This window comes from Dromiciops gliroides, chromosome 2, assembly GCF_019393635.1.
Source record: "Dromiciops gliroides isolate mDroGli1 chromosome 2, mDroGli1.pri, whole genome shotgun sequence".
Lineage (NCBI taxonomy): Eukaryota > Metazoa > Chordata > Mammalia > Microbiotheria > Microbiotheriidae > Dromiciops > Dromiciops gliroides.
This window is the reverse complement of record NC_057862.1, coordinates 396,695,777-396,717,783: the sequence shown is the minus strand read 5'-3', so window position 1 is coordinate 396,717,783 and position 22,007 is coordinate 396,695,777. Positions and strand designations below refer to the sequence as shown.

The 22,007-nt window shown below is 46.0% G+C and overlaps 1 protein-coding gene across 1 annotated transcript in view; it reads right to left on the bottom strand.

Moving 5' to 3' along the window:
• CCDC102A (coiled-coil domain containing 102A) overlaps positions 1–22,007 on the bottom strand; it is a 44,513-nt gene that overhangs the window by 6,145 nt on the left and 16,361 nt on the right. Inside the window, exons 2-8 of the mRNA XM_043985773.1 lie at positions 18,422–19,383; positions 16,918–17,135; positions 16,206–16,314; positions 13,122–13,238; positions 12,046–12,255; positions 6,352–6,522; positions 4,557–4,660 (exon numbers count right to left, since the gene is read on the bottom strand). Coding sequence (XP_043841708.1) covers positions 4,557–4,660; positions 6,352–6,522; positions 12,046–12,255; positions 13,122–13,238; positions 16,206–16,314; positions 16,918–17,135; positions 18,422–19,093 — 1,601 coding nt within the window. The 5' untranslated portion in view covers positions 19,094–19,383. The remainder of the gene's footprint in view (positions 1–4,556; positions 4,661–6,351; positions 6,523–12,045; positions 12,256–13,121; positions 13,239–16,205; positions 16,315–16,917; positions 17,136–18,421; positions 19,384–22,007) is intronic.

The window sequence follows — 22,007 nt, the reverse complement described above, 5'->3', positions numbered from 1 at the left end:
TCACCTAGCTGCCCCGTAGGTGCTACTATTATTCACATTTTTATAGTTGAGGAAATTGGTAGGAATACTCTAACATGGGTCCTTACCTCAATCCAACTTGATATGGGTCAGGCTACCTTGGGGCTTGTGTGGGCTGAAGAGGTAGGCCACCATCCCAGTAATCCCTGAGTCTGGGCCAGAGTGTCTTTCCTTCCTCCAATCAGGATGATCGAGGAAGGAGAAAATAGCTCAGGGAATAAACCATTTCCCTAATAGGCCTCCAGGAACTTCCCACTGCCTTTCAGAATTAGATCTAGTCTTTTCTGTCTGGTGTTCAAGGCCCTGCACAGTCCACTGAGCATTATCTTCTACTGTTCCCTAACATTTAATTCCTCAATGTATGAGTCATTTGATTAGAAAGAATCTTGGAGATCACTTAATCCAAACCACTTAATTTACAAGATGAAGTCCAGAGGGATTTAGTTCAAGATCAACCAGGTACTAAATTTGGAAGAAAAAAAAAAAGCCATGACCCCAGACTAGGGCTTCTAACTCCCCCCCAAAATGGTGGGGAGTCTCTTTGTACAACACCACATCACCTATCCAGTGGACCCTTCCCTTCCAGTCAGGCCAGTCTATGATTGGCTGAACACACCTTGCACATGCCCAGCTTTTCACTTTTGTTCAGAACATTCTTTCACCTGGGGCATTGCTTGCCCATCCTCTCGGGTCTCCCCTCCTCCTCCCTGACCTCAACCTTTCCCTTCTCTGAATACTCCCACAGCCTTTGGGGTCTATGCCAGTGTCTTGGGCATGTTGACTAGATACTAGGTGGTATTGTTACTTAACTTCATTCTGTGTATGTCCTAGACACATACTAGACTAGTTAAACATCTGCCCGCAATATAGCTGTGGTCCTCCATAAAGACTGAGAGCTCCCAAATGGACAGATAGGGGCCTTTTTTGGACACCCTGGAGGTGGCAGGGGACCTCTGAAGATTTCAAGGACATAGAAATGAGATAGGGCAGTGAACAGGGGTGTCAGGGGCTCTGTGTCAGCGCTTCACTTTCCTGTTGTCAATGGAAAAGCTCTCAGCCTCCTCCCAGGCCCTTGCTCTTCCTCAAATTAAAATTCCATCGGCCTGAAATTTATGAGCCAAACTTCAACTCAAAGCCACGCAATTGCTGATGGAGAGGCCCCCCTCCCTTTCTCACCCCATTCCCCCCTCCTCCACCCATAACTCTCCTGGTAAAGTGGCTTCAATGGCTTCATCTTTACTGGAAGGCATGAATTATTAAGGGAGGGGGGAAGGGAAGGGACCAAGCCTCCATTACTCCTGCATGATTTAGTGGCGCTGTCCCCAGAACATTAAAAAACAAAAAGTTGGAGGGGAAAAAAAGGGGAAAAACCACTTGGTAGCCCCTCCCTAGATGAAGGCACTTCAGAGCTCAGCCCTCATTGGGCCACGGGCCATTTTAAGGGGATTTATTGCTGGAAAGGCCCCTAAACACCAAATCTTTTATTTTGTAATCTTAAACAACTTTTTAAGAGCCAGAAAATGGGAGGATCTTAAAATGTGTAGAACTCCTTTTCTGTTTTTGCAACCCCGAGGTGTTCTCCCTCAGGGGATTTTGGAGCCTAACTAATCATCTCCTGGGATCTAGGAGTAAGAACTCTGCCCCAAAAAGCCAGGGTCCAGGACCATGTGTGCAGCAGGCCCCATGAGAGGATCTCCTTGGCAGGGCTGTGACTTGTATAAGGAGACACATAGATCTGAAGATGGTGGTGCCCAGAGGCAGGGTCAGGGGGCTCAGGAGGAGCAACTAGCCCAGCCCAGCCCAGCTGGGAATGGCTCTATGAATGTGTGCATTCCTGTGGGTTAAGGCCTCCTCTGTTCAGATGCTCTCACTGAAAAGATGGGATGGTTTATTAGTCATTAACATCTGAGTTTATGGGATCCTTTTCAGATGATTGCTGGGTGGGTACAGATCTGGACAATGAGACACAGAAGTGCTATTTGGCAGAAGGGCAAATAAAAAGGTAGCTAGGGAAGGTAGTGAATAACAATAGCTAACATTTATATAGTGCTCACTCCATGCCAGGCACTGCACTAAGCACTACAATTATTCGTTTGATCCTCACAACAACCCTGGGAGGTAGATGCTGTTTTACAGATGAGGAAACTGAGGCAAATTGAGTTCAACCGACTTACCCAGGGTTCACACAGCTCATGAGTGTCTAAGGCTGGATGTGAACTCACATCTTCCTGATTCCAGGCACAGAGCTCTATCCACCATACCACCTAGCTGCCTGGGTAGGGTTGCAGATTTTTAAAACTGGCTAATCCTGCTTATGGAAATCAAAGGTCCTTTGGCCTCTCAGGGAGTCTTGGCTTCAGGTACATCACTGCTGTTAGCCACACAAGTATCTTGGAGGACAGGGCCTGAGGAGGGGACTCTATTTACTAGGGAAGAAGGACAAATTGGGCCTACTATGCACTCTAGCTGCTCCCTTATAAGGAACTTAAAGCATTCTTTCCTGAGAGGCTCCAGTTAGGAAACAAAAAGTGAGAAAGGCCAGTGGAGAATTCAGCAGCTAAATAAAGGAGGATTCAACTCTAGGCCTTAAGAAAGGATGAGCAGGGGGCAGATAGGTGGCGCAGTGGATAGAGCACCAGCCCTGGAGTCAGGAGTACCTGAGTTCAAATCCGGCCTCAGACACTTAACACTTACTAGCTGTGTGACCCGGGGCAAGTCACTTAACCCCAATTGCCTCACTTTAAAAAAAAAAAAAAAGAAAGGATGAGCAGGGCTTATGGAGAGACCTGGAGCTTCCAGCCACAAAGCCTGGTCCTTTATATAGAGACTATTTAAAAAAATTTTTGAGAGGCAATCAGGGTTAAGTGACTTGCCCAGGGTCACACAGCTAGTGTCTGAGGCCCTACAAAGGCAGGTCTTCCTTGCTCCATGTGCTCTATCCATTGCACCACCTAGCTGCCGTGTGTGTGTGTGTGTGTGTGTGTGTGTGTGTGTGTGTGTGTGTGTGTGTGTGTGTGTGTAATATAGACTCTTTTCTTGTCAAGGCAAAGGAATAAGGAAGGCAGGTGAGGAAAGAAAGAGGAAGTTAATTAAGTAGAAAACATGCACTGAATTACAGAATGTGAGAATACAGAATACCTCACGTCAGAAGGGACCTCACCTAGTCCAGCACCCTTATTTGATAGACAAGGAGACTGAGACCCAGACACAGGATAAGACTTGCCTGAGGTCACAGAGAGAGGAAAAAGCTGGACATTAAGAAAGAGAAGTTAGAGAGTAGAAATGTAAGTCAGGAGGGGTGGAGGAAGAGAGAGAAGGGGAGAGAGCAAAAAGGAATGGGAATCTAAGAAAGAGGAAAGGGGAGGGAGAAACTGGAGTGTGTGAGAATGAGTGAAAGCTGAAGTTTGATAGATGGTGAGAGGGTGAATGAAAGTCCAGGCCTGTAGAGCTCCCCAGGGACCAGCCATCACACACTCGCTGATAAGGCAATCTCTTTAAAGGCACTTACTGAACATTTCCTCCTCATCAACTCAGGGCTGACCCTTCCCTTTGGCCACCTCTTTCCCACCACCGGGCCCAGGAAGGGCGAAAAGGGTAAGTGGATTAGACCAGTTTGAAGAGTTGTTATGCAGCTGATGGTCTCTGCTATTTGTCAATGACAGAGGGTCCTGGACCAATCATTTTGGGGCTCCCATCCCCCTTGGGGTGGAAGAGTGGTGAGGAGACAGTGGGGATGTATTTATGAGGATTCCCAGACTCCCCCCAACCCAGGCTTACTATACTTTCCTACCATATTCGGATATCTGGGGCACCCTCAGCTGTTGGGGGCTGAGCCCAGATCAGATACATGCAAATCTCTATTCTCGGTTGGGGCCCAGTTTGTTGAGGAGCAGGGCCAAAGTTGGGAAGCTAAAGAGATTCATTTCCCAAGGAGCTTCTTATCTGACCTGCCAATTACCCTCCAGATCCCACTCTTCCTTAACCCTTCCATCCCTGTTTCCTGCCTTTGATATCTGTCCTTCCTGTTCTTCTCATTGTTTCTGGGTCCCCCCCTTCCCCAGATTTCAATCCTCACTTTTCCAGCTGTGCTGGCATCTTCCTGGTGCTCCCCACCCCCCAAGTATTTCTTCCATCCCCTTCCTCTTCCTTTCTCAGGTTCCTCCTCCCCTGGGCCCCTTTCCCTTCCTGTTTGGACAACAACAGGATCCTGCCCCTGGATACTGAAGGAGTTGAGTCTTCTCCCCCCAAATACCCCGTTCCAGGCTCTGTCCACTGTGGCAGGCCCATTCATGGTAAGAATTGCCTGACTAAGTTGAGCATGGGAAACCCTCCGTGGGGGCTACCCCAAAGCTGATCCCTGTGGCTCACCCAATCTCCCAGGATACCAAGGGCCCGAATTCAGGGAGTCTTCCCTGAACCACTGAAGCATCACAGGAAATTTGGGCGTGATCACTCTGTTCATGGGAGAGGTGGCACCCCCAGGCTATTGCTCCCCCTGACCCCCAGGGCCTCCATGCCCTTCTCAAACACACATATACCTTGACTGCAGATGCTCCAGCTGTACTTGCAGGTTCTCACTGTGCTCTGTCTGCTCATCTAGGGACCTCTGCAGCTTCCGAGCCTGATTATGTGCTTCATCCAGCTATGGGGTGGAGACAGCAACAATCACCCTGGGCACAGGTTTCTTCCTGCCCCTCCAGGAGATGATGACCCAGGGTTGCTGTGGGCAAGTGAAATCCACAGTTCCCTCCACCCAAGCCTTCTTCTCTGGCTGCTTTTCCCCTTCCTGTGCCTTTCCAAATTCTGGCCATCCTTCAATGCCTATTCCAAGGCCTATCTCTAACTCCTCCCTGAAGCCATCTTTGTCCCTACCCTACCCCCCTAGCTCATAGCAATTCCTCCTTCCTTTGAACTCCTATGGCCTGTAACCCCCTTCCCCCTACCGATTTAGTACTCTCCATCTATTGCCTAGCATCACATCATTATTTTTAAAAACGACAACCATCAGTAATTACATTAATAATGAGAACTAATCTTTTTATAAAATGCATATTATAACATAACCTAATATAAGGTTTATATTATAATATATCCTGATATAATATAATATTTATATTATAATATAACCTGATAGGATACAATATTTACATTATAATATAACCAGATATAATTTAATATTTATATTATAATATAAACTGGTAGGATATAATATTTACATTATAATATAACCTGGTTTTCTTACAACAATCCTGTGAGGCAGATGGTGCAAAGATTATTTTCCTTTGGAAACTGAGGCTCAGAGAGGCTGTAACTTGCTCAAGGCATCAATTCTAGGTCAAAACTGGAGTTCAATGGCAGGCCTACTGATTCTGGGCCTAATGTTCTTTCCACTACATGAGCTGTCTCTATATGATCATTGGTTCACTTTTTATGTCTGCCTTTCAGTTTTCTTTCTAGATGGGAAATTCCTTGAGGGCAGGGGCTGTACCTCCCTTATCTCTCTATCCTGTAGTATATAACACAGAGCCCCAACACTGGAGCTGTACAACTAGGTGGTGAGGTGGAGTCGGGAAGCCCTGAGTTCAAATCCTGCCTTTAGATACTTACTAGCTATATGACTTAGGGTAAGTCACTCAGCTTCTTTCAGTCCCCGTTTCTTTGTCTATAAAATGGAGATAATAGCATCTACCATATAGAATTTTTGGAAGGAGCTGACAAAATATGAGGAGACCCCCTGTTTTGCCAAGCTCAGGACACAGATTGCTTCCTGGGCTAATGAAATTTTGCTTGTATGTATGTACGTACGTATATATGTACATACCCATATATACATATATGTACATACATACATAAAAACCACATAACAGAACAATTATTTATATATTTAAATTTTAAATATTTAAATAAATATATTATATTATGTATAATCTCATTAGCCCAAGAAACACTATACCTATCTGTCCTTCTTTAAATAAATGTATGTGTATGTGTGTGTATATAGACACACGTTTAATTTTTAAAATTATATATAATGTGTATATATGCATATGTATGTGTATATATAAAATTTTTAAAAATAAAAAATCCTTCAAATCCTGAATAGCTGGGTGTCCCTGGGTAAATCACTTAACCTCTGCCAGCCTCCCCTTTCTCATCTGTGAAATGGGAATAATAATGGCACCTTCTTCCCAGGGTTGTTGGGAAGATCAAATGAGCTAATATATATGTAAAGCACTTTAGAAATCATAAAGCCCTACATAAATACCAACTATTATTACTATTATTTTCATTATCACCAGCACCACTGCGAGGTCACACCCCTGGCCCCATCACCTCATCTTCGGCTTGGGCCAGCTCCTTCTTCAGCTCCTCCACCCGCAGTCTCAGCTTCTTGACCTCACCCTCATGCTGCTCCACCCGCCGGTTCGCATGGGCCAGTTCTGCCATCTTCTCCTGGTACTGCTTCTTCAGCTTGGTGTGTACATGCTTGAGGTCTGCCAGCTCCTGCGAAGAAGGCAGGGGCTAAGGGTGAGGTGGATGAGAAGGAGCCTGAGAAGGATGCTAAATAGTGCTCCTGAATCCACCTCACTTGGATGGCAGGACACACATGCTGGTGGATTAAAAAACAGGCTTCAGCGTTCAGACAACCTGTGCACAGTTCTGCCCCTGACACACTCTGACTGTGTGGCCCTTCTTAGGGCCTCAGGAAACTCTTCAAAGCTCTAAGGTACACAGAAGGCACTGAACTGCCTTGGCAGAGGAGGTTTTCACATTGGGGATTCCCTGTATCAGTGAAAATTCAGGTTTTAAAAAATCCCCTTGAAAGGTGGTCTCTAGTAGAGTACCCCAGGGATCTGTGCTGGTTCTGGGCTCTGATGTTTGTTTTTGTTTTTGAAATTAGATCAGTTATTTTATCAATGTAAAGGAGCTCTTGATGAATGACTCATTCTACTAAAGCAGAAGAGTATCTTTGCACCTTGTGTTTTAGTCTTAGAGAGCTGCTGGGGGAGGGGGAGGCACTGAGAATTTAAAAGACTTACTCTTGGGGCAGCTAGGTGGCATAGTGGGTAAAGCACAGGTCTTGGATTCAGGAGGACCTGAATTCAAATCTAGCCTCAGACACTTGACACTTACTAGCTGTAAGACCCTGGGCAAGTCACTTAACCCCACTGCCCCTACAAAAAAATAAAAAAACAAAAATAAAAGACTTACTCTGGATCACACAGCCAGTGTGTGTCAGAGGTTGAGACTTGAACCCAGGTCTTCCTGAGTGAGGCCACCTCTTTATCTACTATGTCATCTATGTCTCACTTAACATTGTTATCAATGACTTGAATACAGGCAAACATAAAAATAGCAAAAATAATGAGGAGGATGGCATTTATACAGCACCTACTATATGCCAGGGGGTGGCTAGGTGGTGCAGTAGCGAGAGCATTGGGCCTGGAGTCAGGAAAGCCTGAGTTCAAATCTGACCTTAGACACTCACTAGCTGTGTGACCCTGGGTGAGTCACTTAACCCTGGTTGCCTCCATTTCCTCCTCTGTCAAATGAGCCAGAGAAGGAAATGGCAAACTACACCAGTATCTTTGCCAAGAAAACCCCAAATGGAGTCATGAAGAGCTGGTCATGAAACAACAATAACGTGCCAGATACTGTGTTAAGCACTTGACAAATATTATCTCATTTGAGCCTTATAACAATCCTGGGAGGTAGGTGCTATTATTATCTCCATTTTACAGTTGAGAAAACTGAGGCAAACGGAGGTTAAATGACTTCCCCACAGTCACACAATCAGTACATTTCAGAGGCTGGATTTGAGCTCAAGTTTTCTTAACTCCAGGCTCATCACTCTGCACTAAGCTACCGCCCAGCTGTCTGACCTGGCATCTTGGGTTCCTTCTCACTAGACATCCTCAAGCACAGGGCTGGTGACCACTTGCTGAGTATGTTGTAAAGGAGATTTTTGTTTAGATATGGATTGGACTTGATGTTCTCTTAATTCTATAATTTAGCGATATGACATATTTAAGACTCATGAAGTTCTTTACTTACATAATTTCATTTGATGCTCACAACAAACCCATGAGGTGGGTAGTGCAAATATTATTATTAACATTTTTTAAATTATTGCCATTTTATAGAAGAGAAAACTGAGGCTGGAAGAGAGGAAGTGAATGGCATAATTTCACATAGCTAGTTAGTCAGTCAATCAATTAGCATGTATTAAGCACCTATTATGTGTCAAGTGCTGGTGATACAAAAAAAAAAAAAAAAAAGGCAGAGACGGTCCCTGCTCTCAAAGTGTTCATGGTCTGGTGGAAGGGGGAGAAACAAACAGGAAATATACGGAATTAGTTGGAGACAGTCTCAGAGGGAACACACCATGATTAAGGAGGCCTAGGAAAGGATTCTTGCAGAAGGTGAGATTTTATTTGAGAATTAAAGGAAGCCAGGAGGGAGATCAAGAGGAAGAGTATTCCAGATAGGGGGACAAGTAGGGAAAATGCTCAAAGTTAGGAGATGGAGGTTCTTGTTCAGGGAACAAGGTGGCCAGTCTCACTGGACTGGAGGGGAGAAGAGGAAGGTGTAAGACCTGGAAAGGTAGGAAAGTGCCAAGTTTTGTTTGTTTGTTTGTTTGGTTTTTTTTTGCGGGGCAATGGGGGTTAAGTGACTTGCCCAGGGTCACACAGCTAGTAAGTGTTAAGTGTCTGAGGCTGGATTTGAACTCGGGTACTCCTGAATCCAGGGCCAGCGCTTTAACCACTGCGCCATCTAGCTGCCCCCAGGAAAGTGCCAAGTTTTGAAGGGCTTTAAAAGCCAGAGAATTTTCTATTTGATTGTGAAGGCAATGGGGAGCTATAGGGGACAATAGGGGCAGCAAAGTGGCATGGCGGATAGAGTACCTGGCCTGGAAAGAAGAATGATCATGAGTTCAAATCTGGACTCAGGCTGTGTGACCCTGGGTAAATCACCTAACCCTGCTTGCCTCAGTTTCTTCATCTGTAAAATGAGCTGGAGAAGGAAATGGCAAATCACTCTAATATCTTTGCCAAGAAAACCCTAAATGAGGTCAAAAAGAGTTGGCCATGACTAAAATGACTGAACAATGGAGTTGATTGAATAAGGGGGTGACAAGACAGAGCCAGGACTCATATACAAATATTTTGGTCCCCAGTCTAGCACTCTTTCCACTATGGGAAATGGGGTGTTTTGAGGCAAATTCTTCCTCTCCAAGGTATCTCTCCCACCTCTTTTTCTACATCTGACACTTCATCATCAGAGGTTCATTCCTCAAGGTTAAAACATGGAAGGTGGGAATTAAAATGTAAGTCTTTTATAAAGCAGTTATTGGTCATCAACACTTTAGTGTAAATTGGTTTTTAGAGCCTTATCAACCTGTTAAGTGGTCTATGGGGCTGTAAGGTGGCACAATAGAAAGAGTACTGGACCTGGAGTCAGGAAGATTCATCTTCCTGAGTACAAATCTGGCCTCAGATACTTCCTAGCTCTGTGACCCTAGGCAAGTCACTTAACCCTGTTTGCCTCAGTTTCCTCATCTGTAAAATGAGCTGGAGAAGAAAAATGAAAACCACTCCAGCATCTTTGCAAAGAAATCTCCAAATGGTGTCACAAAGAGGAAGACACAAGTGAAATGATTGAACAACAACAAAAATAATCTACAGGTATAGGAGTGACTCAGACAATACTCTTGAGGGAAAATCTGGCTGAGGTTAGCTCATGGTCCCTACCTGGAATGGTCTTCCTTATTCCTTTTCCATCCAAATCCTATTCATCCTGGAAAGCCCAATGTGAAGCCTATCTCTTTCCTCAATTCTAGTCTCCAGTGATCTTCTTTGAAGTTTTAAAGCATTTGGAGCCTAGATGCATAGGGAATCAGCCCCAGAAAGTACTTCAAGGATCCAACCTCATCACTATACAGAGGAAGACCTGAGGTCTAGAGAGGAGAAATGACTTTGTCCAAGGTCACACAGCTAGTGAACTGTGGTAACCAATTGTCTTCGGTGTTACTTAATTCCATCCATATGTATCTCTTTCCCCCAACTAGATGGTAAATTCTTGATGGGCTGAATCACCTTGATTGGATGGCCACCTTACCATAGCAGATATTCAATAAAGTATGCAGAACTGAATTGAAAAAGTAAGCACTTAAGACACACTTGTTTATTAAGAAGCTAAGATGAAATAAGAGGAGAAAACAATATCATGGAGACCAAGAGAAAAGATTTTTGAGAAAGGGAGGTTGGAGGCCATAGGGAAAAGTATAGTGGAAATGCCAAGAAGGGAGAGAAATGGAGAAGAGGCAGAAGACTTCGGCCATGAACGGGTAACTGATATTCTTGAGAGAGGAATGAAGAGGCTTTCTTCCTTTGATTGCTAGGATAGGAATGGGCTTGCCAAATGCTAAGTGAAAGAGGACTCTGGGTCCTTGAAGAAAGGGGCACCACCAGAGGATGATAGAATTTGAGATTCAGAAGGGATCTTAGCGACCATCTAGGCCCACTGTTGAGCAAGAATCTACCTTACAAAATATAGAACAAATGATGCAGTCTTTTCTTGAAGACAGCTAGGGAGGGGGAACTCACTGCTTCCCAAGGCGACCCCTTCCACTTTTGAGCAACTCTAAATTGGAGAAAGGTTTTCTTTTCATCAAAATCTGTCTCTCACTTCCCCCCATTATTGTTAGTTTTGTCCTCTGTGGTCAAGCAGCACATGTAAAGTCCCTCTTCTAAATGGCCCTTCAAATATTTAAAGGCAGATATCATGTCTCATCGAAGACTTCTTTCCATTAGAATGAATATCCCTGGTTCCTTCAACTGATTTATTCATTCAACAAGTATCTAAGTGTCTACTATAGGCGCTATGTTAGGGGATGGAGAAAAAGAAAGGAAGAAAAAGAGAGAAAAAGAAGGAAAGGAAGGAAGGAAGAAAAGAAAGAAAAAGAAAGGAAGGAAGAAAAAGAAAGGGAAAAGAAAGAAAAAAGGAAGGAGAAAGAAAAAAAAGAAAGAAAGAGAACAGCCTCTGCTTTTAAGAAGCTTCCCATTCCCTTGGAACCTCATATGCCATGATCCTGAGGTCCTCCACTACCCTAGTTACATCCTCTGGACACCCTTTGAATTATTAATCCTTCCCAAAATAGGGTATCCAGAACTGGACACAATCCTCCAGGGAAAAAAGGGGAAAGGCACCCAAAACAAACTTGACTCCCTCACAGTTTTTCTAAGTCTTCCTTGACTGTGGGTTCCTGAGGTTAAAAAAAAAAATGGAGATAATATTTCTGCTTTTCACTTCACAGTCTACAGTCTGTCACCCTGTTGATTTTCTCCAGTTTATTGTCGATATCTTGTTTGTACATAGTTGTTTTCATGTTGTCTCCCCCATTAGACCATGAGCTCCTTGAGAACTGGGACTGTCTTTCACCTTTCTTTGTACCTCCTGGGCTTAGCACAGAATTTGGCACATAGTAGGTACTTAATAAATGTTTATTGACTGTGTCCCCAGAGGCCATTCTAGTAGAAGAGATTGGATGTTCCCTGCTTGCGGCTGATTCTTGTGCTCTGGCCATGGGTTAGAGGCTAGAACATTGGACTTGGACTCAGGAAGACCTGAAATCAACTCCTACTCAGACACTATGATGATATACTTGGAAAATCCTAAAAATTCAACTAAAAAGCCAGTTGAAATAATAATTTTAGCAATTTGGGGTAGCTCTTATTATTTCTTCTTGCAGGTTTTGTGGGTGATGTATGGACATGCTGATGAATTATCTGGGTTTATTTTACATCCTGCAACCTTGCTAAAATGTGACTCTGGGCAAGTCACTTAACTCAGCCTCGATTTTTTTATTTGTAAAATGGGGATATTTCAAAGGGTTGTTAATCAAACAAGATAATATACGTAAAATGCTTGGAAAATCTTAAAAGCGCCACATAAATGTAGCAATGCTAGATATTCCATTCCCCCTCACCAGGGCTGCAGGGCCTACCCAGGTCCAGGTCCCCCCACCTTGTTCTTTTCAAAGAGCTCAGCCTGGATGGCCTTGAGGTCGGAATCCAGGGCGCTGGCTGTCTGACGCCGCTTTCGGGCCAGCACCTCCTCTAGGTCCTCAATTTGGGCCCGAAGCTTCTTGTTTTCCCTCTCAAGGTTTAGCTTCTCTGTCTCCAGCCTCTCTCGACGGCCCCACTCGGCGGCGTTCTCTGCCTGCAGACGCTCCATCTGGGGGGGGGGGAGAAGCAAAATTGGAGGAGAGTTGCAAGGGGACCTACTCTTCACGTGGGAGATGAAAGAGTCTCCCAGCTGGGCTCCCCCAGCTCCCAATTCTGCTGGGCCATTTCTGGTTACAGGAAGTAAGTCCAGCTGCAGCAGCTATAATTAGCTGGGGTCTGTTTGTATGTTTGTGCTATACGTGTCCTATGTCTTCCTCACATGTATGTGTCCTCCCCAAAGAGGATGGGGGCTTCCTGAGGAATAAAGCCTTATTACTGGAAGATCCCCAAGGATAGGGAACTCTGTATTTTATTGGTATTTGTGTGTATGGATGTATATGGACATGGACATCAATGTACACATACATATAGAAACATATACACGAGCACATTATATACACATACACATACCTATATATGTATATATATGCCTGTCAGACATGTCTACAGTTGTGTATATGTATGAATAGATGTATGTACATGTGTGCATGTGTCTATGTATATATAAAACTATAGTTGTGTGTGTGTACACACACACACACACACACACACACACACACACACACATACACACATTACACCTATCTCCCTAACTAAACCAGACCCTCTTTGAGTACACTGAAAGGATCTTGGCCACCTTTATGTTTCTCCCAGCATTGAGCATAGGATCTTCACATACCAAGTGCTCAGAGAACATTGTCTTTTTGCCTTGTTTCTCCCCACACTGTGCCTGCCCGTAGCAGAAGTGCTATTAATGATAAATGCCTGCCTGGCTAGGGTGGAAGACCAGGGTCCTGGAAGGTTCTTAGACCCAAGGCTGAGCCTGGTGGCTGGGCCTCTGACTCCCTCCAACCCTTTGTGTTCTCTCCACCTTACCTCACTCCGAAGTTCTGCTATCTTTTTGTCCATGCTGGACCGAGCCCCAAGTTCATCTTCCAGGTCCTCTGACATGCGGCCCAGTTCATCCTGGTGCATTTCTTTAAGGATGTTGAGCTGTGGAGACAGCACCAATTTCCCCACCCCATGTGTCTGGGTCACCAGAGAATCCAGAGAGCAAGGACAGAGGTGGACAATTTGGGGCAGAGGGGTGAAGAGTAGAGCACAGAGTCAGAGCCACAGATTGAGTACTGGAAGGGACTCTAGAACATAGAATGTTAGAGTAGGGATGCCCTTAGGCTACAAATGTCAGAGCCCTGGTGGACCCTGGATGTCACGTGGCCCACCTACTTGGTTTCCAAAGATTGGATAAAAGAGCTGTGTCTCCATGGGGTGGGAAGAAAGCCCTAGTGTTGTTGGGTCATCCAAAGAGGGTTTGAGCATGATGGACCTAGTTGACCTCTAAAATCCTATCAATTCCTAATTATGTGGTGATTATTTTTAGTGCAATGTATAGTCCTCGACTGGGAGTTAGAGATCTAGAGTCTAGCCCTGGCTCTTTCACTAAGTTTGTGTGACTGTGTGCAAGTCATTTGTAGATCACAGAAACACATGTTTAACACTGCAAAGGACTTCAGAAGTTTTCAAGTCTAACCCCATCTAGCCCATTTTGCAGAGGAAAAAAACTGAGGCCCAGAAGGGTTAAATGACTTTCCCAGAGTCATATAGCTAGTTATTATATGAGTCAGGATTTGAACCCAGGTCTTCCTGATCTCACATCTAGCATTTTGTTTACAATACACGTTATCTCTATTCATTCAGCAAATGTTGCCTACTTGTACAGAGGACTGTATTAGAGAATGGAGGAGATAAAAAATTTAATTAAGACCTAGTCTCTGCCCTCATAGACCTTAGAGCCAAGTAAGAGAATGAGACAGACACGTTTAAGTATAATTCATAACATTCCATGATAAGTGCAATAGAAAGGTACAAAACCAAACTGCTATGTGAAGTCTGAAGGGGAAGGTTGAGACTTCCCTGAAATCAGGGAAGTTTCAGGAAGCAGTTGGCATTTGAGCCGGGCATTGAAGGATAGGTAAGAGTTCAACAGGTGAAATGAGGGAGTCTGTGCGGGATGTGGGCTCAGAGAAGCCAGAACTATATAAGCAAAGGCATGGAGGCAGGAAGACGCAGTTTCTTTGGGAACAGACAGCAGTCTTTTGGCAGAACCATAGAGTATATGGAGGGGAGGAATATGAGATAAAGCTGGGTGACATTTGATGAAGGAGGGTCTTGAATCCCAGACAAATGAGGTAGCACTTTATTCAAGAAGCAAAAGAGCCGCTGAAGATTTTTCAGCAGAGGAGTGATGTAGCCATTAAAAAAAATAGGATGAATGGAGGAAAAGTTGGGAGAAGGGAAGGAAGAAAGTGAAGGTAGAAAAACCTGCTTGGAAGATACTGTGCTAGGTCAGGTGGGTGGTGATGAAGGGTTGTACTAGACTGATAACAGTAATCATGGAAGGAAGGAGCTGGTGTGAGATATGGGAAGGACAATATGGGAAGGAACATCAGTATGGTTTTCTGTCATAACTACTTGAATAGAAGTCAGCAAGAGAGAAGAGTCAACTATAAGATCAGGATTTCAAAAGAGGGACACAGGATGAACGGTGGTGCTACAGATAGAAATGGGGAAGTCAGAAGGAGCAGATGGAGGGAAATGATGATAGCTTAGTTTTAGATATGGTGAGTGAGAGGTGGGACAGTCTGATATTTTATTGGCAATTAGAGATATGGGCTTGGAATTCCAAAGGTAGATTAGAACTAGGTAGATTTGGGAATTACAGGCTCAGAAGTGGTAATGGAAGTAATTAGAATAAATGAGATGGCCAAGGGAGAGAAGGGGTAGAGACACGATAAGGCCACTTCAAAGGGTCAGGAAAAGAATGAGGAAGCGGCAAAAGAAATGGAAGTAACAGTTAGAGGAGGAAGAAAACAAGCAAATGTGTTATCTCCGAAGCCACGGGAGGGTGGTGTCCAGTAGGAGGACATTGTCAGTAGAGTTAAAAGTCCCAGAGAGGTCAAGGAGAATGAAGAAAGACAAAAGGCCAATGAATTTGGAGATTAGGTCACCAGCGACTTTGGAGAGAACAGTTTTAGTACAACTGTAAAAGAAGCCAGATTACAAAGGGTTGTGGGAGGGTAGTAATAAGATCAAGGTATCAGGGTGAGAAAATTTCCCCAAAATTCTTGCAATGAAAGAAAGAAGAGAAATGGGATAGTAGCTGGATGGCATTAAATGGTCAAGGGAAGGTTGAAAAGAAAAGAAAGAATGACTGGGAAGCCCTGTGTATGTTTTTAGGAACAGAGGCAGAAGTCATTGAAAAGGGAAAGACTGAAGTAACTTTTAGGAATGCCAGAAGTGGAAGAGAATAGGCCCAAAGAGACAGATAGGGATAGCTCCTCTCTGATGACCAAGAGGAAAGTTCATAAAGATGCTGAGAAGTCTTTTTTTTTTTTTTTTGGTGAGGCAATTGGGGTTAAGTGACTTGCCCAGGGTCACACAGCTAGTAAGTGTTAAGTGTCTGAGGCCAGATTTGAACGCAGGTCCTCCTGAATCCAGGGCTGGTGCTCTATCCACTGTGCCACCTAGCTGCCCCAATGCTAAGAAGTCTTAAGGGGCAGATTAAAGGAAAGCACTGATGAAGCTCATCTTGGAGGGTTTCAATGTTCAAGGACATAAGGGGGAAGCAGGTCGTACGCTCAAAGCCAGGTTGGGGTGGAAGCAGGGAGGAAAGAAGAAAGTTACGTCTGGGTCTCAGGGTCTCTCCATCTATAAAATTAGGAAGCTGGATCATAGGATTTCCAGTCTTCTCCAGCTTTTAATGTTTCTTACTAATTTTTTTGTACTCCTAAGCCAGACTTTTTTCTCCTGGGCTGAGAGCACCCTCTGGTGGACACAGGCAAGCCTACACAAGAGACCAAGAGTTCTGTCTTCACCTCCCTAAATGAAGAAGGTTAAGGACGGAGGGTGCATGGGAGAAAGGAGCTAGAAAGTCTAGCAGAGGGTAGGAGAGGGTCTCACCTGCTTCAGTACTTCCTGCTTGTTTTTGCTTAGTTCCTCATATTTGATCTTCCACTGGCTGAGCTCCCCTTCCAGTTTTTCAATGTTCTTGCTCAGTGACAGCTTATCCCTGGGGGTTTAGGGGTGGGTGGGTAGGTGGGGAAGGCCTGGTTAGCCTTTCAGGAGTCTGGTTCTCCCTGTTCTATCCCTTAGGGATTTCCATGCAGTGTTCCCACTGGAGCTTGTATTTCTCTGTTCCCTCCTGGAAGTGTTGGTTATTGAGGGGAGTGGTCAAAGGTCCTACTGGGGAAGCAGCAGCTTCATATCCCTTCCCTCCTTTAAAATATAAAAGAAGACCCACCACCATCTCCAGGCAGTCTCCCCCACCAGTGTCCCCTACTCTTTGCCTCATTGACACTACCTGACTGGGTTTGTACATCGCTCTGGGCTCATCCCAGTACTGGTGTACACTGTTCTACCCCAGTCTGCCTCCCTGCCTTTGTTCAGGGCTGGGATTTCTCTCCTGGCCAGGCATACCACATTCTGCCATCTTGTCTTCCAGATTATGCTGAGAGGTCCACCCTTGCCCTCTAGGCTGGGTCCCAGTTTTTTTCTGTGGCTGCTGCAACCCGCCGGCCATTGTGTTGATCGGCTGGCCACAAGAGCTGTTCAAACACAGCCGGAGTAGGTCCCCTTGAAGAACCCCACATGCCCACTAGCTGCCCATACTCACTCTCGTTCCTTGAGCAGCACCTTCTGGGACTCATCCAGCCGCAGCTTCAGGGCAGTCACCTTGGTGACATCCTCCTCGATGGTGGACACCTCCTCCCAAAGTAGTCGGCTCCGCTCCTGCCGGCTGAAGGTAGCCCGGACGCTACCCATGCTTCGTGACTCCCAGTTCTCGGGCCCCTCTTGCTTGCTCTTCAGAAGGTTCTCCATCAGTTCCAGCTCCTGTAGAGAACCCCGCCAAGGTTGGGGCATTACTCAGCAGGCTCCCTCCCTCTTCCAGCCCCTGTTACTTTGGGTTTAGGGTGAATGCTAATCTTAGTGTAGTGGGAAGTCTTTGGATCAGGGTCAAGAAACTTGGGCTCTAGGCCTGGCTCTGCCACTTACTAGCCAGGGGACTTGGGAGATGTGGCTTCCAATCTCTGGGTCTCAGTTTCCCCATCTGTCGCTCTGTATCCATGGTTCCCATGGTACACAGTGACAGAAATGAAATTTCAAGTGTTAAAGCTGGAAGGGAACTTAGAGATCCAGCTCTTGTATTGTACAGAAAACTAAGCTGGCCAGCTAGGTGGTGCAGCAGACAGAGTGCCAGGATCAGGAAGGCTCATCTTTCTGAGTTCAAATCCAGCCTCAGACACTTAGTAGCTGTATGGCCCTAGGCAAGTTGCTTAACCCTGGTTCCCTCAGTTTCCTCATCTATAAAATGAGTTGGGGAAGGAGAGGACAAACCACTCCAGTATCTTTGCCAAGAAAACTCCAAATATGGGATCACGAAGTCGTACACAACTGAAAATGACTGGACATCAAAAACTGAAAAGGGATGAGAAAGGATCGCCAAGGGGCAATGACATGTTCAAAGTCATATGGCCAGCCGGTGGTAAAGCAGAGATTAGGACCTAGGCTCTAGGGCAGTGTTCCTTCACTTCTAGCCCCTTTATCTGCTTCCAGTAGGGCCCAGCATTGTGTTAAGCACATAGCTAGTGCTCAATGAGTGATCTGGCGATTTGGGTTCTTATTACTCAGTTGACCACAGATTCTCCTAGACAGTGTCATAGATCCACAGGATGGATCGTTTGTGCCCCGGATTCCCCCAGCACCCAAGCTGTGGTCACTCAGGCATCCATCCAGAAGCCCTGATCACCAGGAACAAACCACTGGCCCCAAGGAAGAACTTGTGGGTCTCAAGCTGCTCTTGGAGAGCTCTGGATAAACCATCCACAGGCTCACGATCCAATCGGGTTCTCTCCAGCCCCCAGGCCTGGTGGTGGGGAGATAGAAGGAATCACCTGGCTTTTGGAAGTGCTAGAGTAGCTGAATCCAGATTAGGGGGAAGGGCTCCTGCCTGCCCCAACATTTCTGGGCACACCTCTTAGAGGGGCTTTAATACAGAGCTTTAGGCCTCTGGCCCTTACGTCCTTGGATACTGTGCCCGGTGGCCTGACCACAGGCATGAACCCAGCCGGTTCCCAAGTAGAGAGAGGCTCTCCTTTCCTCAGGTACCGTTTGCTTACCTTATTCTTGGCTGGTTTCTCTGAGCCCACATCCCGCACAGGCTCCTGCTCGAGGCCACCCCCCTGGCTCTCCTTCTCTGAGATCACCCTGTTGTCCAGCTCCTTCTCCTTGCCCCTGCCCTTTTCCTCTTCCTGAGCCTCCTCGCACTCCTGGGGGTCCTTTTCCTCTTCTTCCTCATGCAGCCGGGCCCCTTTAAGTCGAGCTACCTCCTTGCCCAGCTGTTCACTTTGGTTCAGGGCCTCTTGCCGCTCCCGCCGGGCCCCTGTCAGCTCTTTAGTCAAGGCCTCCAGCTTCTGCCGAAGTTGCCGCACCTCTTCCCGTGCCTTGTTTCGTTCAGCTCTCACCTTGCTCCACTTCTCCCTCCAATTGGCCGTGCAGTCTGACCACCAGCGCATGGTCTTCTCCATCTGGGCTGCCCGGGCCCGGGCCTCCTCCAGTTCTCGAAGGCGCAGCTCTTCCCGGCTCTCCCAGTCACCATCCAACCCTGGGGACCCACTAGGCAACAGGGGCAGTGGTGGGGGCCCTGGAGAGGGGGTCCCGCTCTGTGGGGTGGGTGGCAGAGAGTCAGGGAGGCCCATCCGGTCAGGCGAAGGGCTGCCCAGGATGTTCAAGAGGCTGCTCTTGGAGAGCTGTGGAGAGTCGGCCAGCCTGGAGCTGGCACTGTGACTCATGGTGCATGTGCCAAAGAGCAGGGATCACACTCTGGACTTGGCAGGTGGCTCCAGGGCAGACTTGAATCAGAGCATCAACTCAGCTGGTTCTGGGAACAGCAGTGCTTAACTCAGGAAGGAGGGTGGGCTGGCACCTCTGGCTGATCATTGTGACTCTCACAGGGGTCCTGCAAATGGCATGGCTGGTTGGGGTCCTGTCCCTGTGTGGTGACTGATGGCAGCAGCTGGTCATGCCCTCACTGTCCCGCTGGGAGGGCCAGTTGACTCCTCCACAGAGGTGTCCTCAGAGGCTGGGACAGAAAACAAAAACAATAATAATATCGACACTCTGAGTTTACGTCACAATGAAAGAAAAGGCAGTAGTCTTTATAAAGCATTTTCACCTCTATTATTTAATTTGGTCCAAATAATGCCATTTGGGAGAAAGGTAGGGCAGGGATTATTATCCCTATTTAACAGATAAGAAAAAAACATACTGAGGTTCAGAGAGCTTAAGACATTTGCACAAGGTCACACAGCAAATCAGAACAACGTTAGAACCTAGATCTTCTGGCTCCCGTGACATAATTTTCTACCACCTCACATTGGTTTGCATAGTGGGACTGTCACTCAGCTCAGTGGCTTTATGGTACCATGGAAAGAACATAGACTATATTCAGTGGACTTTGGTTGAAACTCCACCTCTGATGCCTATTACCCATGTGACCACAAGCAAGTCATTGTGGGCCTCAGTTTCCTTATCTATAGAATGAAGGAGCTGGAGTAGACAGCCTTTGGGGTCCTTTCCAATCTATGACTGCAAGAATTAGGTACTTCAGAAAAGTGACTCAGGCTGGGAATCTTGGCTTTTCAGGTGCTCCTTCCTCTCTCCCTTCCCCCTTTTTCTTTCTCCCTTCCTCCCCACTGTCCCTCCCTCTTCTCTCTCTCTGCCTGCCTCTCCCCACTCTCAGCTCAGAAGGAGCTGGGAGTCTATTTTACTTCTCTCCGTAGCTCTTCCCTCCCTGCTCATCCGGCAAAACCCAGTCCAGAAATCTCAGCACTGGCCCAGAGCATCCTGGGGAGGCCCCCCTTGCACTTCTTCTCCCACAATATCAGGTGGTATGCAGTTCATCCAGCTCAAGGCTCTGCCTCTGTTGGGCACTGGTACCTAACTGGGGCCTTCCTTTCTGGGAGGTCAGGATTATTCTCCTTGGTGCCACTTTCAAAGATCAGGTATCCACAGGGTCCCCAACACTTCAAGCTTCCCTAAATAACCTACCATGGCTCTGCCCTCTTGGAGTCTACACAAGCACTTCCAGAACTTTGTTGTACAGGGTGGGCCAAAAGACATTAACATTTAATAACTCCCTTACTTTTGTTTTTAATTTATGATACCAGAGCATCATATACAATATATATATATACATACATGAAATTAATCTATATTACATGTGGAAAATCAAATCTTGTAAATGGTGAAAAATAAAGAAAAAATCATTTTCAAAAAGTTATTAAAACATCAGACCCCGGCAGCTCGGTGGCACAGTGGATAAAGCACCAGCCCTGGATTCAGGAGGATCTGAGTTCAAATCCAGCCTCAGACACGTGACACTTACTAGCTGTGTGGCCCTGGGTAAGTCACTTAACCCTCACTGCCTCACAAAAAAAACCAAAAACAAACCCCAAACCAAACATCAGACCCCTTTGTGACTTTTGGCCCCCCATATCTCCAACTTTGGTCACCTCTCAGGGAAGTTTCCTCACTAAATTTCCTCCACACCATGTGAAGCAGGATCTGGCCTGCAATGTTTTCCTTCAAGTTTCAAGGGGCTGCCCTCCTCCGAGCATCCAGGAATTAGTGGTCAGGTCTTAGGCTCTTGCTTCTCATCTCCATCCCCCTTCTTGGCTTTTATAGGCTCGAATCTTGTCATTGTTCTGTGTGACAGGAGAAGACTACTGGATTCAGAGTCAGAGCACCTGGATCTGAATGGTGACAATGCTACTTATTCTTCCTTAATACTGTAGAATACAACACCATTCTCAAGTTTACCAGGTTTCCCACCTAGATGTCATCCATGACTCCTCACTATCTCTTACCTCCCGTATCTAATAAGTTGCTGAGGCCTGTCAATCTTATCTTTGCAACATCTCTCAAATGTGTGCCCTTCTTTCCTCTGATACTGTCCCCGCTCTGGTGCAGGCCCTTATCACCTCACACCTGGGGCTGCTGCCTCAAATCTCTCCCCTCTCCAATCCATCCTCCAATCAGTCACCATGATGACTTTCCTAAAGCTCAGGTTCAACTGTGTTACCCCTCCCCACCAGGCCCCCATCACATCCCCACTCAATAACCTCCAGTAGTTCTCTATCACTTCCAGGACCAAATGCAAAATACTCTATTTAGCATTTAAAGTCCTTCAGAGCAGGGCAGCTAGGTGGCACAGTGGATAAAACACCGGCCCTGGATTCAGGAGGACCTGAGTTCAAATCCAGCTTCAGACACTTGACACTTACCAGCTGTGTGACCCTGGGCAAGTCACTTAACCCTCATTGCCCTGAAAAATAAATAACCAATTAACTAAAAAAATAGATAGATAGATAAAAGAATGAATGAATACAGAGATAAATGAATAGATAAAAATAAATAAATAAATGAAGTCCTTCAGAACCTAGCTCCCCTTTGCAATCTTTTTTTTGGGGGGGGCGGGGCAATGAGGGTTAAAAGACTTACCCAAGGTCACACAGCTAGCAAGTGTCAAGTGTCTGAGGCCAGATTTGAACTCAGGTCCTCCTGACTCCAGGGCTGGTGCTCTATCCACTGTGCCACCTAGCTGCCCTCCCCTTTGCAATCTTGCCACCTTCCTTCTTACACATTGTACCTCCATACACTCTTCAATCCACTGACACTGGCCTCCTTGCTGTTCCATGAACAAGA